The 24,911-nt window shown below is 41.8% G+C and overlaps 1 protein-coding gene and 1 long non-coding RNA gene across 2 annotated transcripts; one reads left to right on the top strand and one right to left on the bottom strand.

Moving 5' to 3' along the window:
- Positions 1 to 251: 251 nt before the first annotated feature.
- LOC146304984 (uncharacterized) lies at positions 252 to 24,911 on the bottom strand. Its single transcript, XR_014769339.1, has 4 exons — positions 24,476 to 24,911; positions 24,309 to 24,359; positions 12,477 to 12,523; positions 252 to 566 (listed from the first exon to the last, which is right to left on the bottom strand). It is a non-coding gene; the product is annotated as an uncharacterized LOC146304984 (long non-coding RNA).
- On the top strand, positions 16,056 to 20,377 carry gbx2 (gastrulation brain homeobox 2). Its single transcript, XM_084713567.1, has 2 exons — positions 16,056 to 16,984; positions 19,698 to 20,377. Exons 1-2 carry the CDS (start codon positions 16,489 to 16,491, stop codon positions 20,231 to 20,233), a joined length of 1,032 nt encoding a protein of 343 aa, XP_084569693.1. The 5' UTR covers positions 16,056 to 16,488; the 3' UTR covers positions 20,234 to 20,377.

Raw genomic sequence — 24,911 nt, 5'->3', positions numbered from 1 at the left:
TGGAGGGGGGGCATTACTGGAGACCAAGACACTTTAACAACCAATAATAAACCAAAATACAACTTGATAAATGAGTTCATCACTGTGCTGCCTTCAAAATAAGAGCTTCCCAGCAGCATCATCAGAAGACTTTGATCTCTGAGAATCATTTGATTATGATGAAAGTTTTTAGTGTTTTTAGTTTTAAAGGATTAATTACAATAAGACATCCTGAGCTACTGGATCAGACGGCTGAACCCGAGCAGGGATGAAGGATGAAAATATTCTAAATAAAACAAACAGGAGGATCTTTGTCTAACTGTTGATGTTGTGCTGCTGATTCTGTCCACAGCAGTTCATCATCTGCGTCTCTTCACTAGAATCATGTGGACTGACGTCTCCTGTAGGTGAGACATTTATCAATAAGACGCTCATAAGCTCCACCTCAAATAATCCAAACTATCCCTTTAACCTGCAACACAACTGACAGTGAACAAAAAAATAATACAACAATAATAAACTTCATGGCGTCAACGTTAACGGTGGAAGGTGGACTCACCTGAAGACCAGAGTCCACCTGCAGACATCTGTGTGATCAAACACAAAAGAAATAAGGTGATCAGTGTTTTTTGATCAGTGTGAGCTCACAGCATGGCTCTGTGGAAAAGACTTCTGCTTCAAACCAGTCTGCTGCTCAGTGAGGCCAGTGTCAACTTAACATTAACAAGAGGAAAGAAACCAGTGACACCAGATCGATGGTTCGAACTTCTACAGGAACCTGGTGGTTCTTATTTAGAACCCGAACACTTTTTATTTTCAGAGGATTATACACTCATGTAAATTTTAATTAACCACCAGAAAGCTTTCATGATGGACCTTTAAGGTTGGTGTTAGCAGTGTGTGTGTGTGTGTGTGTGTGTGTGTGTGTGTGTGTGTGATCATTGTTAAACATCTTCTGGATTCAGGAGAGCGAGCAAACAGAGTCGTCATCAAGTCGCCATAATGATGAAAAACCACACAGACGAGCAAACAAATTAACACACACACACACACACAGAGAGACACACACACACACACACACACACACACACACACACACAAACACAAACACACAAACACACACACACACACACACACAGACACACACACACCTAGCTTCCTGTCTGTGCCAAGGAGCTGCTAATTAGCCTGTGTGTAATTTTCATTGTTGCCAATTACAGCCAGAGGGGCTGAGGTGTGTGTGTGTGTGTGTGTGTGTGTGTGTGTGTGTGTGTGTGTGTGTGTGTGTGTGTGTGTGTGTGTGTGTGTGTTTACACTTGATGCTAACGAGCCGGCCTGCCCTGCCAAGCGGTTGACCCACTTCCCAAAGGAGGTCCCCAAGGACCCCCCCCCCCCCCCCCCCAACACACATACACACACACACACTGAGTGAGGAAGATGTTGGTCACATGGTCTCAACAACCTGATCCTTGTCTCCTTTTTTTCTTCTTCAGGTGACAAAACTAAACGTTCGTCTGTGTTTGTTCCCAGAGCTTCTTTCCTGTGATTAAAATTGATTTTTATTTTTGTTTGAAATCACCTCCACCTTACATTTATTGTCTACATTAGTTGATTTACCTATAAAATGTCAGAAAATTATAAAAAAAGTCCAGACTGAGGTTTTCAGATGTCACTGTTTTTGTCCGAACTTTCTGCGTCGCTTTAATTCCAGTTTCTGGGAGTCAGAATTCATTCTTTGAGGATTTAAATGTGGTCAGATCAAAACTGAAAACAGACACAAAATAAACTCTTAATAATTAGAATGAACTTTAAACTTGAGCAGACTCTTGTCTGATTGACAGACAGCAGCTCAGTTTTGGGTGGAAACAGCAAATATTGATGAGTAATGAATGAAATAGTTCTGATGGATGAATGAATATTAATGCAGACTGGAGCTCGGTGTCTCTGTCTTCAGTTGCTTCGGTCTGTCTCTGTCCAGGTGGGTTCACACAGCGGAATAAACTGCGTCACCTTTTCTGCTCCTCGTCCTTAATCGAATTATTCACAAAGTGTCCGGGCCACCGCCTTCCTCGCTCAAGAAAGAAGCCCCCGAGCAGGAGGACGCCGCCGCGCTGCGTTTGTTGCTCCAGTCGTGGTCCCAGAGGGGCCGACGAGATCCACCGCACACACACAGATACACAACTGGATGCAGACACACACCGGGGTTGTTAATGAGTTCACAGGGACTTTGTAAATGTTATGTACATACATATATTTATGAATGTATGTATCTATTTCATATTCAAGAAAAACACTATCGATCCCTGAAGGGAAACACTTCCTTCCATTAAGACGTCAGACAACATTTCACATCATGTTAGCTGCTGCTTTGCTTCAGGACATTTTTAAAAGTCCAATATTTGAACCTCATATCAAACATTTGCATATAAAAGCAAAGAGACATCAGCTGACATCATCCAAACACTCAACATCTGATTTAAAGAAACATTTACAATCAAGACCCGCTGCACAAACCAGACGCTAATAATACTAATAATAATACTTCTATGGTCCAACCGCTACACAGACCAGCGGCTAACGTTAGCTACACTGCTACACTTCAGTGTTTTAAAGGGTTAATTCAGAGTCACTGACACAAACACAGTAACAGACGGAGGCCGCGGCAGAACAACACCTCCTGTGTTCTGAGATAAAATCATTGATTTTGTGAATGGACTTTGGTTGGTTTGTTGGTTCACAGTATCTGTGTGTCTGACAGCAAAGTGTAAATGTAGCGTACACTTGAACTGATATTGATTTTTTTAATGTGTGTAAAATCTGTTTTGCTGGTGACTCCACCCCCTCGCCGTCCTCCACCGTCAGTGTTTATCCTCTTCAGGGAGCCGTTTGCAGCCGCTGGAAGGTAAAAAACGGTGCATTTTCAAACACGTCTGCATTAATATTTTGATTATACATTCACACTGTCCCTCTCAGTGACTTCCACCACGGTGATCGGCCTCGGAGCTCACTCTCTCGTGGCCTGCGGGGTCGTGTGTTTATGCCGCTGCCCTCAGTTTCCTCTGACAGCCTCATTTACAAAGCGAGGGCTCCTCCGGAGATCCCCGAGACGAATCCTCAGAGGAATCTCCCGCTCTTTTACTGTCACGTTGAACACGACACGGCGCTGCGAGGGCAGCGACCTGTTAAATATTCCTCACAAACATGCAGCTATAAAGAGGAAACCTGCTGTAAATATCCTCCATTGTGCGCTGCGGCTCCTGTACTGTAAATGTGAGCGCAGGCGGATAGATTGATTGGGTGTGTGGTAACCGCGGCGCACCGCGGCCTTCGGTTCAGGGTCGTTTCCTCCCGCTGCATCGTAAACAGCCTGAAGACGCTCTGACAGACAGCAGGAGGACGGTCACCTCAGTCCCTCCGTCTCCTCAACGTTGTTTTATCACTTTATTCAAATCTCTGTCAGAGTTTAAACAAACCGATGACGAGATGATTTACAGACGTCAGATCAGAACAACTACGTTTAAATTCATTCTGGGTCTGAAAATACTGCGGCTTTATCACTTTATTATAATAATAATCACACTTTAATGTTTGGAACTACACGTCCCATACTGCTCTGGGGGATGAAAGTTTTTTTCTAAATTAAAATCAGTGGATTGCTTTGATTCTCTATCATCATCATCATCATCATCATCATCATCATCATCACTGTCAGCGTGTGAGTGGACGTTTGTTGGTTATGTGAGTAATGAACCAGGCTTCTGGTTTCAGAGGAGGCCATAAACGCGCTCGCTGTCAGCTGAAAACCTCGGACCCTCCCCTGCCCACGAGGGTCTGTGATTAGCCCCCAGCTGCCCCGCTGGAGCCGTGACCTTCGCCGGCCGGGACGCCGATCAGCCGCGGCTCGGCGGGCTGTAATTGAGGGGGAAAAACAGCTGCCTTTTAATGGCAGCTTCACCTGTTTTGAGCAGGACGGAGCAGCTCCACCTTCAGAAGAAGCTGAAGAGGTGATTCTCCTTCTCCATCCCAGTGTTCCCAGTGTTCCCAGTGTTCCCAGTGTTCCCAGTGATGGTTTTCATTTCAGTTTCATCTGACCTCAGTTTGTGATCGTCAGTGCTTTTATATGAAGGAAGAAACAAAAGGCATTTTTCATTTCATCTCAACTTTAGTGGTGTTTTGGTTTCAGTCGGCGAGTTTCTCAGGTTAGGAATCAGAATGTGACGATTTTACTAAACTCAGAAAAAAGAGAGAAAGTTGAATTCAGAAGAAAAAAGTGAGTCAGAACCTCGTGTACTCCTGAGATTTGATTTAGAGTAACTGTGCCGTTTTCTCTTGTTTCATTGTGCCGATGATGTTTTTAACGTTTTAGGTTTAAATTCTTTCACCTTCAAATCTCAAGAATAAGAAACATCACAAACGGAGCCGTCTGACCAACATGTGAGGCGAGGAAGAGGAGGATGAGAGCCCTGCAGGAGCTTCGTCACCTGTCAGATGAAGCTGTTTGTGGAGAACATGGGGGGGGGGGGGGGCGCATGGACCCCGGGTTCCCCACAGGGAAGCAACATTAGCACATTTACTGGGACAATAAACCCAGTTGACAATAATAAGGTCTCAGTGTTTTACATTAAAAAGATGAACGAGCTCATTTACAAACCTGCCTGTTTTTATTTATTCTCTCTCTGTTTATCGTTTATCATCATTAAACGATAAATCTGATGGACTGTGGACACGTCCATCCAAACTCAGAGTTTGTCCCAACAAGAAGTGTTGAAAAAATGCCAGTTAATTCACGCTTCTAATATCTTCTAATAGCCCCAAAAATACTCATTAAATTCATCCGCCGCTAAAAATAGTCCCCAACCAATGCACTGATCTGTTTGAGGAAGATGCCGAGGCTTTTTTGAAAATTAATCTATATATCTGTGAGGTGTTTTTAAAGATTTATGTCTTCAGCAGGAACCAACCGGCTCAGAGCTGAGATCCGCACACGTTATGGATCTAAACACACGGAGAACAATCGAGAACAACAGCAGGCTCAGAACAGAGTTTACCGCTTCACGAGCACGACGTCACATAAACACTCGATTCTTCCAGCTGATCCTGATGAGAGCAACAGAGCAAAACATGCACAGAGGTCAAAGGTCAAAGCCACAAAGCGCGATGGTGGACGTTAGAGATGACAGAGGAATGCTGGGAGAGGCAGCAGTTTGTGTGTCAGCTGTATGTGATGAGTGACAGAGGGGCGGAGACACGTAACGGCCGCGGCCGGCAAGGTCGGGGAGGTGATTGGTCGCATGATCAGAGCTGGGCGAGGGTGGGCGGGGTCAAGGTCGCAGCTGATGACGGGCTGTGGTGCTGACAGGAGGCGATTCATGCCTCGACCTCACAGAACGTCTGCAAAGACCCGAGTCCACAATCATTCTGCTCATTTCTGGAATCTCGTTTGTGCTGTTTTTTACAGTTTGGTCCTTTAACGGCTGGTTGCAAGTGAAGCACACACACACACACACACACACACACACACACACACACACACACAGAAACACCTCCATTCTGGATCAATTACCGTTCGGGGGAACAGAGAACAATTAGCCAGCTGGCTTTTATGAAACAAAGCAATTAATGTTATGCTAATAAGTCAGATTTTGAGCAATTCCAGATCATTTGCTAATCATTCGCTAATTACTTTGACGACTCTTTAGCGCATCAAATTATGAGTGATTAATCGGACAGATCTGGATATTTAACAAACTCCTCTGAGCTCCGGCTGCGACATCAACACCGCAGCTCCACATCTGGACCACGTTTCAAACAAGATATGATGAACAACTGATGAGTATATTTACTCAAGTACTCTTCTTAAATACAATACTTGTACTTTACTTTAGTATTTTAAGCCATGTTGTACTTTATTCTTCTCCTCCACTAAACTTCAGGGAGAATTACGCAATATTTAGATTAGATTAGAGACAAGTCTTATGTCTTTCATGTTGTTATGTCATTTTGTGTTTTTGTCTTGTCACATCTTGTTGCGTCTGTTTTGATTTATTCCACCTTTTTTTTGTCTTGTTCAGTCTTTTTCATCTTGTTACATCTTTTTCATTTTTGTTTCTTTTTCATTGTTACTACAGAGATCTACTCGTTTTTCATTGTCCTCTGATGATCCACCAGTCAATCGTCTTTTCTGTGTCTTATTGTTTCGTCCATTCAGGTTGAAATCAGTCTTGATGTTGGAAGGCGGCGCACAATGATGCAAAATAATCAATAATCAATAATTCACCTCAGAGTCATTCAAACTAAAGTAAGGCAGGACAGATACTTTGTAACCCAAGTACAGTAACTAAGTATTTGTACTAGTAGTTGCTCTGTGCAGCCATGAGAAATCAATGACAGGATGTTTGAACTACAACAAAGATGGCAGAACATCCAGAGTCGTGTTTGTCAAACTCTCATCGCTGATGAACTTCCTCCACCTTCAACACAACAGACAGACGAAGGCCGACAGACGCGATTCCACCGTGTTTCTTGTGCGCGTCTCTAAAAGTGACTCAGACTCCGATTTGAAGTCTCCCACCTGGAGACAGAGACAGGAAGCAGGATCTCCCGATCCATCCCGCTTTGATTGGAGACAGGAGACGACGCAGCGATCCGGAGGAGGCCGGACTCAAAGCGCTGAATGATGAAGACGATTATGTTTCAAGGGTTTCACATGGCGAGCTGGAATTCATGTCCAGCCTTAATAGTGCTCGTTTTCTGCCTTGTTCACTCCATTAGCGGCGAGCAGGGGGCCCGAGTGCCGGGCCCGCCGCTAATTACGGCATGAGGGATGATCGGCGAGGGCTCATTACCGGCGGTGCGGGCCGAAACATACTGTCTCTCTCCCGGCTAATGATGTTGGATCCGCGGCGAGGGGAGAGCGGCGCTCGCCGCTTCATCAAACGTCTGAATGTCCAGGGGTTAACGTGGCTGTTGACTTCTCTCTCTGTCTGTCTCAGAAACGTTTTCTCTCTGAATCCAAACCACAGCGGCCTCATTAACATGAAGCACAAGTCAGAGCAAGTTTATACACTCACGAGTCTGAGTTCATCTTCTGCTCGACACGAGTCTCAGCTCCGACACGCGACTCCTTTTAACGAAGCTAATGTCAATAAATGCAACTGCAGAGGTGGTAAAAGTACACATGACGGTTCCTCAGAGGAGTGGAAGTACACATACGTCCAAGTACTGACTCAACTTTTACTGCAGTAAAAGTGAAAAAGTAAAGTACCGTCTCTGAGCGTCTTTTTCATCGTTATGTCTCGCTACATTGTTTTCGTCTTGTTGTGTTGTTTCCAGCTTGTTGTGTTGTTTTCAGCTTGTTACATCGTTTATGTTTTCTTATGTTGTTACATCTTATTCATCTTGTTACGTTGTTTTCCTGTTGTTACATCATTTATGTCTGTTATATTGTTTCTAGCATGTTGTGTCACTTTCAGCTTGTTACATCCTGTGTTATTTGTTTTTTTTGGTGGGGGGGGCAGACTGGGTAAACACTGTAAACAGCTGTGAAGAGGAAAAGCTCTAATATATCACTGAACCTCTGTGTGTATCAGACACACAGATTAAACTAATGTGATGGTGGAAAAGTGTTGGACTGTTCCTTTAAACCACATTTGTCTCTCTTTGTCCGTCTCGACTGTCGGTCTCATTACAGCCTCTTACCTGACACACTGAAGCAGAACTAAGTGCTGCCTGACGTTCTGCCAGCGATCTGTCACAGCTCTTTCAACCCGGCGACGCTGGAGAGGAAACCAGAGAGACACCGAGCGACTGACGTCAGACCTGAAACGATTCGCCTGAACGAGACGATTGTTCACAGCGGGAAACATTCTGTAGATTTTGTGTTTTATTTTGAAAAGCACTGTGTTTTAAGTGCAGATGTTGACATAAATACATAAAGTATTAGTACTCAGTTACTTGCCACCTCTGTCAGAGTATCAGAGTATGAAGCAGCGGCGCTCAGCTGTGAATCAGCAGCAGCGACTAGACGTGAAGCAGAACGCAGCTGATGCAGGTAACAACGTTAAGAAAAACCCGGAGCTCTGTTGGCACAAGTGAGACATTTCTTGTGAGAAAACCTCGAGCCGCTGACGGAGAGGTGTCTCACAACACAAGGCGTTCATTCATGTGAGGCCTCGCAGACGCGAAAAGGCGCCCGCCGCTGTCGCTCCTCCTTTCCCTCGCAGCCGGGGAGACGAGCAGATTCACGCGGCGCCTTCATGTTGCTAATGGAAGCCGACACGGTTAACCCAGAGGAAACCAGCAGAACGAGGCAGCTCTAACCCAATTTTAGCCGCCGTCTCCTCACATCCTATTTCGGCGATTGTACCAGCAGTAATTAAGGCTGTAATAATTAAATAAGTCTCTTTTAGCCGCGTGGACGAGGCAGAGGAGGTGAACATTTCTGCAGATCTAATTAGCTCGTCTGAAGCTTTTTTGGAGGGTTTCTCTTCCCTGACCGTCTGGACCGCTGAACTCGTGTCTGTCTCGGTTCGTGGACGTCTCTAATCCCCTGGGTTTGCCGCAGCGGCGAGCGTATACTTATCTCCATGTTTTTATGTGCAGAGGTCAGAGGTCGAGCTGTGTGCCTTCACATGTGTTGGCCTACAGAGGAGGGGGGGTGGTGTGTGTGTGTAACAGCAGTCATTAGTGGCTGCAGGAACACCTGCTCTGAGCTGTTAGGACGGGTGGAAAGTTGACGCAGGCTGATGGATGTCTGAACGCTCGGACGAAGCAGACTTTCCTCCAGCGTCACCCTGTTTTTAGAGCAGGAACGTCCCGCGACCAGCTGTCACCTTCTGCTCGTCTCTGTTCGACTCTTTTTACAGAAGCACACAGGGAGCTGCACCTCGATTCACCGCCTCTTAGACCGAACCGCACCAACAAAGATTACTTAAAACCGAGTTTAGCTCCAGTCAGACCTCAGGAAACTCCGTCTGAAATGAATAAATCCAGTTTTAAATGTATTTTTATTGATGTAAAGTGAAATTAAATACAGTTTAGTCACTACAGAGATGTTCACTTACCTAAATGAAAACAGATAAATAAAAAAAGAAAAAACATTTGCACGCTGTCGGGACTCGTTAAATATAAAAGAGGAGGAAACTCCTGGGGCTAATGATGATTTTCAGCTGCTCTGTTTTCTTTAACAAAACGTCTCATTGTTTCCCAGCTTGTTAAAAACTTTTTTAAAAGTTAACAGCACATTACACTGTTTTCTAGCCTGTTGAAAAGCGAACAAAACGTCACGGCTAGTTTTAGTTAACAAGTTAACAAAGTGTTACATTGTTTTCTGGTTCTGAGTTTTTTTCCTTGTTAAAATGTCGACAGAATGTTACATTTTTTCCTCACTTGTGAAAAACTTTTGGTTTCTAACTGGTTAAAACTCAACAAAATGTTCCGATGTTTCGTAGCTGTTCAAAAAGTCGTTGTTTGCCAGCTAACTAAAAAGTTAAGAAAACATTACCGTACTTACTAGCTAGCTAAAAACTTAGTTAGCCAACTCATGATGCTCAGCAGAGAAGCTCTCATTTCTCCAACTGTGAAAAAACCTGTTGGCTGAATTCACTGAGATATAATAAAGGATTAAAAACAAAAAGCTCAGAAGAAAAAAACAGAGACGTTTGTGCTCCTGAGATCAGTCTCAGCAGCAGCAGCATCACGTAGCTTTAGCTTAGCATAACCACACGTTCACTCACAGGGTTAAACAGCTGAACTCATATTTTATTTAGATTATTTCAGTGATGTGTATCATCAACTGACTGAAGTCCAACATGAAAATCTGCTCATCAATAAACACGACCTGGAAAAGATTTAGAGAATAAAAATGTTAACTTGAGTTTAAGGTGCATCATGTCGCTTTGAATCAACTCGACTTGTTTCTCTATTTTCTCTTAAATCCCTCATGAATTCATTTCTCTCGTCGGTTTTGTCAAACAGCGTCGTGTTTAATGAGTTTTAAATGAGGCTCCTTGTTGCCGCCTGAGGACGAACACCGACGTCGAAACATGCTAATGATTTTATTTCACACGTTTTTAAGAGATTTAAATTCATTTTTCTTTGTTTGCAAACGGAGGATCAGACGCTCGCATGATGTTCTTTTCATCCTAATTTAATAATTAAAATTCACAAGAAATATTGGAAGGTACTCGTTTCTTTCATGTAATTAAAGAGCAGGAATCTACTTAGTTATTTAGAAATGAAGGTTATAGTGAAGATATTGTTTTAAAAGAGCTCTGGTTTAATAAAAGCAAACCTCAGTCATGTTTTACGTCAGAATGAAGAAGTATGAAGGAAAATTTAACATCCTGACTCCCAGAACTGTATTTAAGCGTCTGCTCGCCTCCTCAGGGCTTCATTTCTTTAATCGGTCTGATTTTTAAGGTCCAGCTCACAGCGGCAGACTCTCCTCTCCTCCCTCTGCTCCGTAAAACTCCCCCGAACCCCCGAAGAGACGACGGGACGTTTCCCCCAAACTCCCACAGCAGTCATCGCACTCCAAACGCCTCTCTGTCCACCAGGTTTGTTCTGATGCCTCAGAGTCTTTCTCACTCCTCTGCAGTGCTTTAATTAGCCTGACGGGGGCGCTGTGGGTTAATTGGAGTCCATTCGGAGCCTCAACTTTAACTGAGCTTGCTTGTTTTTGTCGTGAGGGTGCAATAATTCACAAGTTGATGAGAGTAAATGTAAAAGTGACGAGGAGATTCTGTAAAAATGTGACATTTAAATGAATCAGTGGCTTTTAAACACGTTTAACCACAGGAGTCACGTGTCGCTGTGGAGGATTTGCTCTCTCTCCCCGTGTTTTCTGTTCGATTTACAGTTTTGTCACGGTTGAAGAGACTTTAATGAGTCTGTAATTCTCAGACGGGATGGTTTACATTTGAATTTAATAATTTTAGAGGGCAGGATGTGCTGAAATGTTCAGTCATAAAACTAAAAACAAAATGATTGAATCAAGTAATGTGAATTTGTGGCTTTGCACTTTCCTCACAGAGTGTCCTCACTGCAGCTGTTCCTAATGACCACAGAGGGAAGTAACTGAGTACAAATACTCTGTTACTGCACTTCAGTAGAGTTTTCAGGTGTCAGTACTTTACTAGAGTATTTATGAAGATGAAAACAAAGCTAAAGTTAAAGTTGTTTTGTGGCTCCATGTTCGCATTAATGCAGAAAGAAGAATATAAAGAGAGAAAATCTCATTTACAGCCACTGAGGAAAAGACACGAGCGAAGAGAAGAAGAGCGAGTGGTTTCAGAGAGCATCATGGGTAGAAAAGTGTGCTGAAGGTGAAGAAAGAGAAGAAGAAGAACCGTCTGGAAACAATCGACAAACAGAAACAATCAGCGTTCATCTGCACGCCGACGACATTAAAGCAGCACAAACGACGTATGTGTTAAAAAACAGCTCGACTGTCAGGCCTGATGCTGTTCTCATCGATCCACCTGAGAACAGACGGAAGGAGATGCTACACTGCAAAAAACTGCTGCTTACATCAAGTCAGCTGACGTCTCAGGGCGCGTTGACGCCGATCAAACCATGATAAAGTCTCAGTCTTCTAACATTCTGCTTCGTCTTCACAAAGAAACACATGGAGCTTCATCCCGTCGCTCCACGTTTTGGTAGCGAACATGCTGCTGGTTCATCAGTCAACAAAACAGGAACAGGAAATGTTTTTTTAACCAATGGAACGATGCATACAACAGTACTCCTCTGTGATTGGTCCACTCAGAATTCAGGCGTTCACACCAACCAGAACAAACCACACTTTTTAATACCATTGCCAGCCTAGCATTTTGTTAGCTCAATGCTAACACATAATGAGAATTTCCATTAAGGTGCTAACAAACTGCACAGTAATGTTTTGCACGTGTTTAAAATAAACTTTGACCATTATAAAGATGCAACTGATGAAACCTTTACACCTGCTTAATAAAGCTTTATAACACACATATGAACATGGCATCTGAGTTGAAGAGGAAAAACAGACGAGTGACGGGAGATTTTTTTCCACTCGAGTGCAGAAAACTCTGACTGTGGGACTCGATACAAAGATTAAATGACTTGTTTGGACGGAGGTTTTCTGCAGCGCTGCGATCAATACGAACCCTGCTCGCTGCCAGAAGATACTTAAGAAACTCAATCCCCATCAGGCCTCCTCCCTCATTGGATCGGCCATCATCGTCAGGGCAGGGTCGACCTCGGCGGCCAATCAATCGAGTCCCTTTCAGCTCTGATAATCAAAAATCCAATCGGTGCTCTAAATGTTAATTGATCTGAGCTCTGGGACAAAAGCACCGCAGCTCGGTCTCGTGTTTGTAGCAGCTGCATGTGTAACTGCCGCTGCGTCTCCGCGGCGTCTTCTGCTACGTTCAACCGTGTCCCTCAGAGTTACGAAGACGAGACGATCTTATCTGATCAGTCGGCTCCTCTGGGAACATAAGAGGCAACATTTTACTCACCGAGGGTTGAAATCCAGAATCCTGAAGAGTCTCTCTGCATCAAACACCTGAAAAAAAAAAGAAAAAAGAACAACATCCTTTTTAACAGTGGAGACGATCAGTCCTGAAAATGTCTGGATTCAGTTTCAGAGGAGAAACTTTGTCTTTTTCAGCTGGTTTTCAACACAGACCAGCCGGAGACGTCAAACAGGAAGCAGGAGAGCAGAAAAAGTTCTGTCTGGTTCAAAGTTTGTTACTGGAGCACAGAGTGAAGGGGGGCGGGACGTCTGATGGTATTCCACTGGTTGAAATGATAGATGTTGATAGATGTACAATAAACTTTATCAGGTGTGATCAATACACACACTGTTGTCATCATAAATGCCACGATGTCTTATGTCTTTATGGTGAATAATTAATAATAAGTCAAACGTTCATCTGGTTCATGTGGAATAAAATCTGATGTCATTTGTGATTTTATTCTAATAATAAATTCAACATGTCATTTGGTTCCCTAACTTTCTGTTATTGATTAGTCAGGACTGAATACAGCGGCTAGGCTAGCTCCGACGTTAGCTTCAGCTTCATCGTCCAGGATGCATAAAATTAATTTGCGTATTTTTAAGACTTTTTACTTCATTTTATTTGTTGAAAATCCTCATGAAGGCTTTTCTCTCCCAGTTTGTCCTCTGACAGCGTGTGTGTGTGTGTGTGTGTGTGTGTGTGTGTGTGTGTGTGTGTGTCAGTAAATGTGGCCTGGCATTTAGAGGCTGATGAAAAGGTTGATAGCTCCACGCTGCTCTGCTCTGACTGAATCGTGTCGCGCGGCGTTTGGCGCTCGGGGCGACGTCCCCCTCCACCCTCCGTCCGTCCCTCCGTCCCTCCGTCCGTCAGGCATCTGTTTCCACGCCGGCTGCAGCTGAGAGGCAGCGTAATTGCTTTTCCCGCCACATCCCCTCCACTTTACAACACGCGACGGTAATATCAGCAAACTCTTGGAGATTGTGCCATTTAGCTTTAGATTTAAATGTGAGGGGAGGCGAGGGGGGGAGGAGTGTGTGTGTGTGTGTGTGTGTGTGTGTGTGTGTGTGTGGGGTGGGGGGGTTCTCCTTTTTTTTTTTTAACACCAAATTGCGTCCTGGTTTATTTCAGTAAACGCTCCTCAGCCATTCGCAGGCCGATTATCGCCGCTTGTTGCAGCGAGTGATGATTTGACCAGGTAAGCAGCTCCTATTAGAGGAAGCTTCATTTAGTGCGCTCCAACTGCCCCCCCCACCACCACACCTTCACCCCCTCCTCACCCTCCTCCTCCTCCTCATAATGGATGATCGCAGCGCTCGGCTTGCATGCAGGAAAGGTTTAATTAAATCATAGTCCAATCATAATCCATGTTGTTAATTAAACTGGATAATTTATAAGTACAAAAGAGGATATTTATTAGCTGCTCCGCGCTGGTGGCAGCGCTGTAACGTGCACGCCCCCCGTGCACGGACACTTACACTCATACAGCCCCCTGCCCCCTCCCCTGCCTTACAACCTTTTACTATTGATGCCCCCGCATGATTGATAATGAGACAGAGACTGCTGTACTATTTGTCTAATGGCCGTGCAATTAAATTCCCTTGTAAATGACCCATGCCTCATTTCATCCTAATCTATGGAATTTTGATTGAATTTGTCAGCCCTAATTGAAAAATACTGCTATTTAATGTCTGCATTGCAGTTGCAGATCAGGCCGCCTTTAATGAGATCGTGTCCCAGTGACCCTGAGGAGGAGGAGGAAGAGGAGGAGGAGGAGGAGGGAGGGGGGGTATCCATGCGTGCCCTTGACTCAGCCCAGGACGGGAGGCGGCGCAGGATGTGGGGGGCTCGTCCAGCGGGAGAATCCAGCCCGCGGGGGTCAGAGGTCACCGGCGTCCTCTCCGGTGGCTTCGACCAGGTTTGTATTAATTGATGAGGAAGCCATGATGGGATTCGTTAAGACGGAGTCTGATGAGGTTTAGAGCAGCGCTGGAGATGATGGTCGACGTCGTGAGGAGCGGCGGAGGAGACACCGCCGAGTGTGAGGTCATAACGGCTCGAAGATCTCAGGAAGGCCATTTATTCTATATTTACCCATGAAGCCCCAGTTTTCTCATATTTATGACTTTTTCTAACGTGTTCGACTTCACGTCATAATTTTGACTTTTTTTTATTTCATTATGACTTTTTATCTGATCATTTCAACTTTATCTCATAACTTTTTTCATCTCATCATTTTGACTTTTAATGTCATTATTTTGAGTTATTATCTCATCATTTAGACTTTCTATCATAATTTCAACTTCTTGTATTTGATAATTGGGACTTTGTGTTAATTCTGACTTTATGTCATAATAACAACAACAAGGTGTAACAACAGCTTCTTTACTCGAGTACAGAAGTTCTACTTTTTTCCCTGAAACTCACATCGTGGAAGAAGCGTCTCGAAAATGGCGGATAACTTTTGGAAAGACTTGAAGAGCAGCACGATTAAATCATTTCATTCCTGTTGAAGTCAGCAGAAGGTAAACCAGAGGAGATAAAAGAAAGAAGATAAAACACAGAAGACGCCGTTTTGCAAACAAAAGTGGGTCCAAGAGAAGCTACAGTCAGAGGTCAGAGGTCAACGTCCGTCCACTAATGAGAAACATTTTATGCTTTTTACTTGACCAGAGACAATTTATCACTTTCACCAAACTAACCAGACTCCATTTACAAAACTGTCTTTTATGTCCTGACATGTTTTTTTATGGATTTTTTCATCTTGTTACATTTCAAATGTTTTTTTTTCTTGTTACATCCGTCATGTCTGATTCACTCTGACAGACACTGATGAAATCATCTTCTGTTGAAATCAGTCGTGATGTTTGAAGGCGGCGCACAATGATGCAAAATAACAATAATCAATAATTCACCTCAGTCATTCAAACTAAAGTAACAAGTCTGTTTATAAAATGTGAGGAGGAGAAATTCAGATATTTGAGTTCAGATGTCAGAAAAATAAAAACTCAAGTACAGATACATGAAAACTCTACTGAAGTACAGTAACTACAGTATTTGTACTTAGTTACTTCATCTCTCTGCTCTCTGGTTCTACTTGTCAATGAAAATCAGTTGAATCCATCAATCTGAACTCTGCAGATGTGATTATTTAACTTTTATCTTTTCATATCAGAACTTCAGGAAGGATTTTCAGAATAAAAATATTCTGAATCTTAATTTGAGGTAAAAACACGTAAAAGACTGAAGAATAAAATGTGTCAACAGAAAACAGATCTCTCTCTCTCTCTCTCTCTCTCTCTCACACACACACACACACACACACACACACACACACACACACACACACACACACACACACAGATTATTTACTGAACATATACAGCAGCTGATTATTTACGATGATGTGTTTTCTCATTCTTAAACGGCCTGTGGTCCTAATTTGTGTAATTGGCATTCATCCAGGAGTCCAGAGGCGAACCGTCACATCATCCCAACCGACCAATCAGGAGCCGGAGCGCGGCCGGGGGCGGAGCTCTCGCGGAGAAGGCAGCGCAATTAAACGGAGGGGAGCGCAATTTAAATCCAAAACATCTGCGGAGACACACACCTCTCACACACACTCACTCACTCACTCACACACACACACACACTCTGTGTCCCAGCGGGTGAGCGGAGGACCAGTGTCCGCTGCTGAGGCGTCACCGACCGGTCAAGTTGAAGAGGACGATCCGCTCTCCAAAGTGCGCACGGTGCGTCAGCGGAGCGACGCGCACAGGAGGCGTTTACGGGTGATTTCTTTGTGGGAAAAGTAAAAGAAGGAAGAAGACGTGTTGCGTTTCTCTTCGGGACTTTCTCTCCTCCGCAGCACCGATGGAATGGTTCGCTTTAATCGGATTATCGCTCCTCTAAACTCCGGTTCAGCCGCGGCTCCTCCGGGGCTCCCCCGTCCCTCCGCAGCCGCCCTCAGCGCGTCTTCCCCGGTCTCCTCCGAGCTGCAGCGGTCGGTCATATGAGCGCAGCGTTCAGCCCGTCCTTCATGGTGATGCAGCGGCCACTCGGAAGCACCACCGCCTTCAGCATCGACTCTCTGATCGGGGGGCCCCCGCAGCCCAGCCCGGGACACTTCGTCTACACCGGCTACCCGATGTTCATGCCGTACCGGTCGGTGGTGCTCCAGCCGCCGCCCCCGCCGCCCCCGGCCCTGCAGCAGGCTCTCCCCGCCGGACACCACCCGCACCCGCAGCTGCCCAGCCTGCAGAGCGGCTTCTGCTCCAGCCTGGCGCAGGGCCTGACGCAGGGCATGGCGCTCACCTCCACGCTCATGGCGTCGCTGCCCGGCGGCTTCTCCCCGTCCCAGCAGCACCAGGAGGCGGCCAAGAGGTTCTTCGACAAAACTCAGGAGCTGCGGCTGGACGCGGACGACGGAAAGAGTTTCCTGCAGGGCAAAGAGTCCGCGACGCTGCAGGCGTTCCACGACACGGACACGGCGGTGCAGACAGCCACAGGTAGGAGGCTGAAGCAGCCTGTTTAACCCGAAAACAGAGCTCAAAGTCCGGATGAAGCGGAGGAACAAAACCTCCAACTCTCTGACACTTCAGGTCTTCACACATTTGATTCTTGTTTCCACTGAAGATTCGTTTATTTCTGTGGATTTTTAAAATTATTTCACTTTTGACATTTTAGCCAAACTTGAAAAAAATCTTCACAATTTCAAGATATTTCGTTTAAAGAGGAAAAAAAAGTTCACGAGAAAATAAACGATAAAACAACAGAAAACACGTCAATCTGATCGACTTGTTGATTTGACAGCTTCTCATTATTTTAAAGATGAATGATGATGTTCGTCGTTTCACTTAAATACCTAAATAAACAAGAAAGATGTTTTTGTTCCTCCTTTTACGCGCGGACGTATTTTGAACTAAAAAAGAAAGATCAGAAATCAGAGCATTAAAACAAAAAGAAAGGAAAAAGAAATTAATATTTCTCAGTTTTTCCTGTCAAGAGTTTAAACAGATGGAGATTTTTATTTTAATAAATCAATAATCCTTCAGATCTGACGCAGACAGATGATTTTTAGGGGCCTCGGTGGATCCATTATTTTTTATTTTTCTGTTTCATCATGTGAAGTTATGAATTGTTTCGTTTCATCTCAGATTCTTGAAGAGAAAAAGACTCGAGATTGAAGTAAATCTGACAGCTGATCCACTGCAACCAATCTAAACATCTGAACATTTGAAACGAACCGCTGCCAGTTTGGAGATAATAAATCATCTCTTCAGTCCTTCTGTTTCACTCGTTTTGACGGTTTTATTGGCTCCTGATATTAAAAACAGACACATTCGTTATTTGTGATTGAATGTGACGGTTTTTCAGGCCGCGGCAGAAAACGACGGGCCGGGACGCGCAGACGCTCCGTGCGTAATTACGCGTGAAGAAAAAAAAATCCCCGCAGAGCGCGTGTGATCCAAACACTGATCTGGTGATGGATATTGACACGGGACAGGACGATGACCCCCCTCCACCCCCAACCTCACCCCCGTTAATTCACTCCCACACGTCACAAACACGTCCTGTCAAAATAAAACGCTTTATTTTATCCTCATTTCTACTAACGAATAATTATAATAAAATCTCTAATAATGAACTAAATTTGAAGGGTTTTATAAAATGTTTCTCTCCATGTGGATTCTTGTTTTTTTCAGGTCATAAATCAGATTTGAGGAGACATTAAGCGGAGGTTAAACCGCCTCTTTTTAAGATTTAAGATCAAACTCATCAGCGATTTTTTGACAGAAATAATCAGATGATGAATCTCGTTTATGATGCAGCTTAAAATGTTTTGGATCTTTTAGCTGAAATGAGCAAAAAAATCTGTTCAACTCAGGAAGAAAAAACATTTAGAAAGGTTTGATTCGCTCCTGCAGATTTCAGTCAGGCTTCAGTTTACAGAATGAAAGTTTAATATCCTGATTTTAAAAACTCGTCTTTTTATTCAAATTTAATTCTCATTCTCTAATAATAATAATAATAATAATTAATGCGTAATAATAATCAGTGAATGTGGAGTTGATTTTTTTAAAGTCACCTCTTTTTAATCTTTATAATAAAGTTAATTCAATATTGTTGACAGAAATAATCAGATGATGAAGCTCTTTATTAATGCAGGTCAAAATATTTTGGATTATTTTGAAAATGAGCCCAAAATCTGAAATGAAAAACCTTTAATTCACTCTGACAGACGTCACATCAGACACACGTTCCGTCAAAATAAAATGGATTCTGTTAATTATCCTGAACTTTGTTTTATTCCCATTTTTATAATAATTAACTCTGTTTTTTTGGAATATTTTCTGTCCGTCTCATTGAATCTTTTCTCAATCATAAATCATATTTTAAGGAGAGTTTAAGTCGTCTTGTTTTGATCTTTTAATCGAGCTAATTAAATATTTTTGGATGAATATCACAGGATGAAGCTCATTTATTAAATATTTTGTGTTTTTTGTGAAACAAAAGCAGGAAAACATGAAAAAACAAATATGTGACAGTTTACAGACACTCGTCCTGTCAAAATAAAACCTTTAAATATCCTCATGTACAAACTGAACTTTAATTCTCATTCTGTCATAATTCAGGACAGTTTAAGTCACTTGTTTTTATCTTTACGGTCAAATATTTTGACAGAAATGATCAGATGGTGAAGCTCATTTATAATTCAGTCGAAAATCTTTTGGAGTTTTTGGAAACAAGCATAAAAAAATATTCCGATCAGGGAGGAAAAACCTTTAATTCTCTCCCAGATGTGAAATCAGCTGTGACACCAGTTTACAAAATAAAACTGTTTCGTTTAAATGTCCTCGTTTAACTTTATTTAATTATTCTTCTTTAACAATTAAGAACATTTTAAAAGGGCCTTATGAAATGTTTTCTCTCCATCCATGAGGGATCTTTTTGTTGTTTGGTTGTAAATGTAGGACAGATTTAGTCACTTTTCTTTAATATTTCTGGTGAGACTCATTTAGATTTTTGATAAACGATCACATGATGAAGCTCTTTTATAATTCAGGTTAAAATATTTAGGATTGTTTTGGAAATGAGCTCAAAAATACAGGAAATAAATAATTTGGAAGATTTAGTGAACTTTTTGTTTGTTTTTCTGTTATAATAAAGTGTTTGTGATGAAGATGAAGATGATGATAACGTGTCTCTCCTCTTCCTCAGCCAGAGCACACAGTAAAGACGACTCCAAGGACGACGACTGCGGCCGCAAAGACGAGACTTTCTCCATGGACAGTGACTTGGACTACAGCTCTGACGACAACCTCACCTCCATGTGTCACAAGGAGGACGGGGACGGCGGAGGCGGCCTGGACGACGCCCCACACATGCACGGCTCCGCCGGCGCCGGCTCCGGGGCGGGCGGCGGTGGAGGAGGCAGCGGTGGCAAGAACCGGCGGCGGCGGACGGCGTTCACCAGCGAGCAGCTGCTGGAGCTGGAGAAGGAGTTCCACTGCAAGAAGTACCTGTCGCTGACCGAGCGCTCCCAGATCGCACACGCGCTGAAGCTGAGCGAGGTGCAGGTCAAGATCTGGTTCCAGAACCGACGCGCCAAGTGGAAACGGGTCAAAGCCGGGAACGTCAACAACAAGTCCGGGGAACCGTCACGGAACCCCAAAATAGTGGTTCCCATCCCGGTGCACGTGAGCCGCTTCGCAATAAGGAGTCAGCACCAGCAGATGGAGCAGGCCAGACCATAGAAGAAGAAGAGGAGGAGGAAGAGGAGGAAGAAGAAGAGCAAGAGACTCCTGACTGACAGAAAACAAGTGACTGAATCCCGTGTTGATGTTCTACAAGAGTTTTACTTTCATTTATTTAAAATAAACAGATGAAATAAGTGATGAGTTCAGTTCCTGCAGTTCCTCTTAAAAACTAAATCTGTTTTCGAACCACGTTTTCTTCAACATCAATCAGATTTTAAAGAAACCACATCACCTTGTTGAACCTTTTTCATCAAATGAAGAAAGAAATGATGAGACGATGCCACTTAAATTCAACACAGGTTCATTTTAAAATGTTAAAATCAAAGAGGAGAAAAGAAACAAGGCCTGAAAATTCAAGAAACCAACACGTTTCTTTCTTTTTAGGTTGATTAAAACTAACTGTTCATCATGTTCACGTCTTTTAAAATTCATTTTAAAATGAAAAACAGTTTATTTTATTTAACTTGACTAAAGTTCATTTTTATTAGGAAACAAAGGAAAAATCCTGTAACTCTGAAAACAAAATCCAGTGAATCACTTCTTAAAGATGGACGTTTAATTTCACTTTTGAGTCTGACTGTCATTTTTTTGTTAAAATAAATCATTTGATAGAAATATAAATAAATAAATAAATAAATAAATAAGTAAAATTCAACCTTTTCTCAGTGGAGTTTGGTTTGAATCACTGAAAAGGACGTTTGGATTCAAGAAATCAGCTGAAATGACACAGATTTGTCTTATAAAAATAAACTATTAAGCAACATTTGTTATTTTTTTAAATTAGAAACTAAGTGGAATCATTTCATAATTTCAAGAAACATATCAGTGAATTACTTGTTAAAGAAGGACCTTTTTTTAAAGGACATATTTACAAATGTTTTAATGACACTTTTTCAGTCTGACTGTTTCATTTTGAAGAAACTGTCGAAGAAAGTTTAGAAAAAATTAACTTTTCTCAGTGGAATTTGTTTGAATCACTGAAAAAAATATGTTTGGATTCAAGAAATCCACTTAACTGGGTCTAAAATAAGATTAAACAGCAGCTGGATTCCTTTATAATTTCATTTAAATAAAGTTTGTTTTTATCAGGAAAATCTCACCATTTTTAAAACAAAAATCAGTGATTTGTCTGTTAAAGATGGACATTTTTTTAAAGAGCATATTAATACATAATTTAATAAAACCTTTGAGGCTGCGAGTTTTGAAAATAATCCAACTTCTTCCAGCAGAATTTGGTTTGAACCAGTGAAAATAATTAAAAATGAAACAGTGAAATTAGAAAGATTTGTTTTTGTCACATTACAACAATAATTAATTATGTTCTTGCAGTTCAATTATCCAGTAATTAATGAGTGTAAAAATTCGATTTTCTAATTTTATTTGTAAGTAAAAATCGTTTTTTATAATAAGGAAAATAAGTGAAAACATCCCATAATTCTAAAAGAATAAATCAGTGGATTGGTTGTTAAAGAAAGACGTTTTTTAAAAGGCAAATGATCAAATGTTTTGATCTCAGTTGTGAGTCTGACAGTTTTATTTTTGTGATTGTGGCATAAATTTAAAAGAAAAATCACATTTTTCTCAACAGAGTTTGGTTTGAATCGCTGAAAATGTTTTGATTCGAAGGAACGAGGCGTTTTTTTTATCAGATGGTTTCAGATTTCTTCATTTTCTTCTTCTTTACAGGAAACATAAAAAAAAAAAAAATACTAAACATCAACACGAGACTCAGTGACTCGTAAAGCTGGACGTTTCTCCGCAGCGTCAAACCCGCAACGACAAAAAGAAAAGAAAGAAAAGAAAGACTGTGCGTAAAGACGCGGAGCGGTGAGGAAGAGGAGGAGGAGGAGGAGGAGGAGGAGGAGGTGAAGAAGAGACAGACCGACACGTTGACCAACTCCTCCTCCTCCTCCTCCTCCTCCTCCTCCTTCTTCCTCCTCCATGTAAATACACACCTACGGGACCAAACTGAGGACATCAAGTGTAGAGCTGAAGACAAGCGGACGTGTTTGAAGACTGTCCTTGTTCTCGGGGTCTTTAAAGAACCTCGTTTCTGTGCTACTGAAGAAATCAAACTGTTTCTGCTTCATTTCATCTGATTTTTATTTCTTTTCTTTTTCCCCTCTTTTGTTTTTTATGGACAAAATGACGCTGCTAATTTATTTATATAAAATTGTGCAAAAGTAAACTAACATTCCCTGACGTAAAAAAAAAAGATATACAAGTGTGAATTAAAGGATGAAACGTGACCAGATGTTAACATCTGCTGTGTCTCCATTAATCCTCTGGATTTAATCCACAGAAACTGTTTAAAAACACAACTCTTAATTTAGATTATTTCATTTAAAACACATAAACACCGACAGTTTTACTGCTCTGAGTGAAAATTAACACCACGTGACTGTAATTCATTTTAGAAAATAAGAGTCTTTGATTTTATTTTGAAGGCCCGATGCTTTCAAGGCCACCAAATTTCAAATTTGATCCGAAACAAATTAAAGAAAAGAGGCTGAAAAAAATATGTTCCGCAGCAGAAAGATTTAAATAATTAAAAGAAATAATTAATCTGGTTTAATTTAAGCGGAAAATCTCTTTTTTTAAAAAAACAAAAAAAACAAAAACAGATTTTGAGGTTTATTTTCTTGTTTGTTGGTGACGTCATGATGATCAGCAGCCTAAAGGTCAAAGGTCACCCTCATTTCCCAGCGTGCTGTTGTGACAGCGGTGTCACCGGGCGGCTGCCTGATAAATAATAGTAGGGGAGAGCAGGGGCAGTTGGAACATTTTTTACCGTGTTCCTTCATGACTCACAGAGTCCTTGAAGTACACGTTTGATATAAGACACTAATTAAAAATACAATTAAGAGTAAAATAGTAAATTTAATGAAAGAAGTCAGAGTGTCCCTCTTGATGGGGGCAGTTGTAACGCTGAAAAATAAATCCTATTAATCAACTGTGTCTCTAATAAAAGTGAAGTATCACATTAAGTTTGGTGAAATATGTTCATTTTCTAACAGAAAAATGTCAAAAGGTGCTTTTACTGGGTCACATGGCGCGGGGTCAGTTGTACCACAGTGATGCAATTACAACTGAAAAAAAAAAGAATTGTTGGACCAACTTCAAAAACCGACTTCATTTAGTCAAACACACAAATTAATTAGTTTCTCACGTTAAGTGAAGTTAACGAGGTCAATGGACACAATCAGGTTTAGTTTGGTATTTTAATAATCGGATTATTTCAAATCAACAGTTTGCATTAATGCAACTTAAATTTATGGTAATTAAACGTAAAAGTTTCCAATTTTCCAACTCAATTATTTGTTTTAAGCAAAAGTAAAATCCTGCTACTTAACAACTAATTAAGATTCAAAGTTGTTTTTTCTTTATAGAATCCTCAGTGTCTTATTTTAATTTGTTGAATATAATTAATATAATTTCTCATGTTGGCCTGATTTCACCACAAAGAAGAAAACATTACATTACTTTAATATGATAAAAGCTAGCGACACCTGGATTAGCATAGTTTTTGTTTTGTTTAAATCTATAACAAATCATTTTAAACCAAATTTAAGTTTAAATTCGAAGTCGTCTAAACTTTAGACAGCAGAAGAAAAATACTGAACAGGTGAAAAAAAACTTTCACACCTAAAACTCAAATGAAATTTTCTGTCTGGTAAAATGTTCCTGCTTCTGTTCCACTGACAGAGAATCTCACTGAGCATGTGCAGAGACGGTGTCATCACTCCAGCGTGTGTTATAATGGTCCCCGGTCTCCCCTATTACAGTCTGTGTCAGGCTCTTCACATGTTGTCAGGAGTTTGTTAATAAAGTTTAGGATCCAAAATAAAACATTTTTAAAAAACTCGGGTGAATTTTGAACAGAGAACAGTTGGATGTTTCTCTGTAGAAATTAACGGCAGTGAAATGAAGATTTTGATGAAAAAGATTCAGGTCCACTGATTATTTTGGTCATTTCTGATGAATCTTAGCATCTTAGCATCTGTTAGCTCACAGAACAACCTGATAAAACCATTAAATATAGATGTAAAACTGAAATATGAGCCATAAATACCTTGATCCGTCCGGCAGGTGGTGTCCACAGCTGACGTCACCAAACTAAAAGCTGTAAACAGAACAGCGCTGATTAGCATTTTTAGCATCAATGAAGGCTGATTATGAGCTGGACTTTATTATATTAAACATAAATAAACAAAGAAGAAAACAGAAACGGGAATCTACCTGCCGTCTCTCCGTCCAGGTGGTGACATCAGCCAATCAGCAGCATCCGTGACTCATCAGGAAGTGAAGTGTCTCATCCTGTGAGCTCAGAAACCTTCAACAAGAAACAATAAATAATCGATCACAGATCGAATCTCAGCGGGGAGGAGCCACGCTGCATTTCTGCTCATCTCCGATATTTGGCGATACCTGTACAGATATTTTTTTTTCCTTTACAGCTGATGTCAGAGATGACGTCTTTCCTGTAACGGAATCCAACGCAGACATAAAATCCGGCGCCTTTCAAAATAAAATACACGTTTCAAAATAAAACACAATGCTTTTCAAAATGTTCACATTCACTAAATAAAATAATAAAATTACTGCTGAGAGTTTTTTGAGACTTTCTGCCATTTTGTTAATTTGAAAAGACGTTTGCTCTCAGGTTGGCTGTGGA

This window comes from Lutjanus erythropterus, chromosome 24 (assembly GCF_056507025.1).
Source record: "Lutjanus erythropterus isolate fLutEry1 chromosome 24, fLutEry1.hap2, whole genome shotgun sequence".
Lineage (NCBI taxonomy): Eukaryota > Metazoa > Chordata > Actinopteri > Lutjaniformes > Lutjanidae > Lutjanus > Lutjanus erythropterus.
The sequence above is the reverse complement of the archived record's forward strand: the minus strand, read 5'-3'. Positions and strand labels throughout refer to the sequence as shown.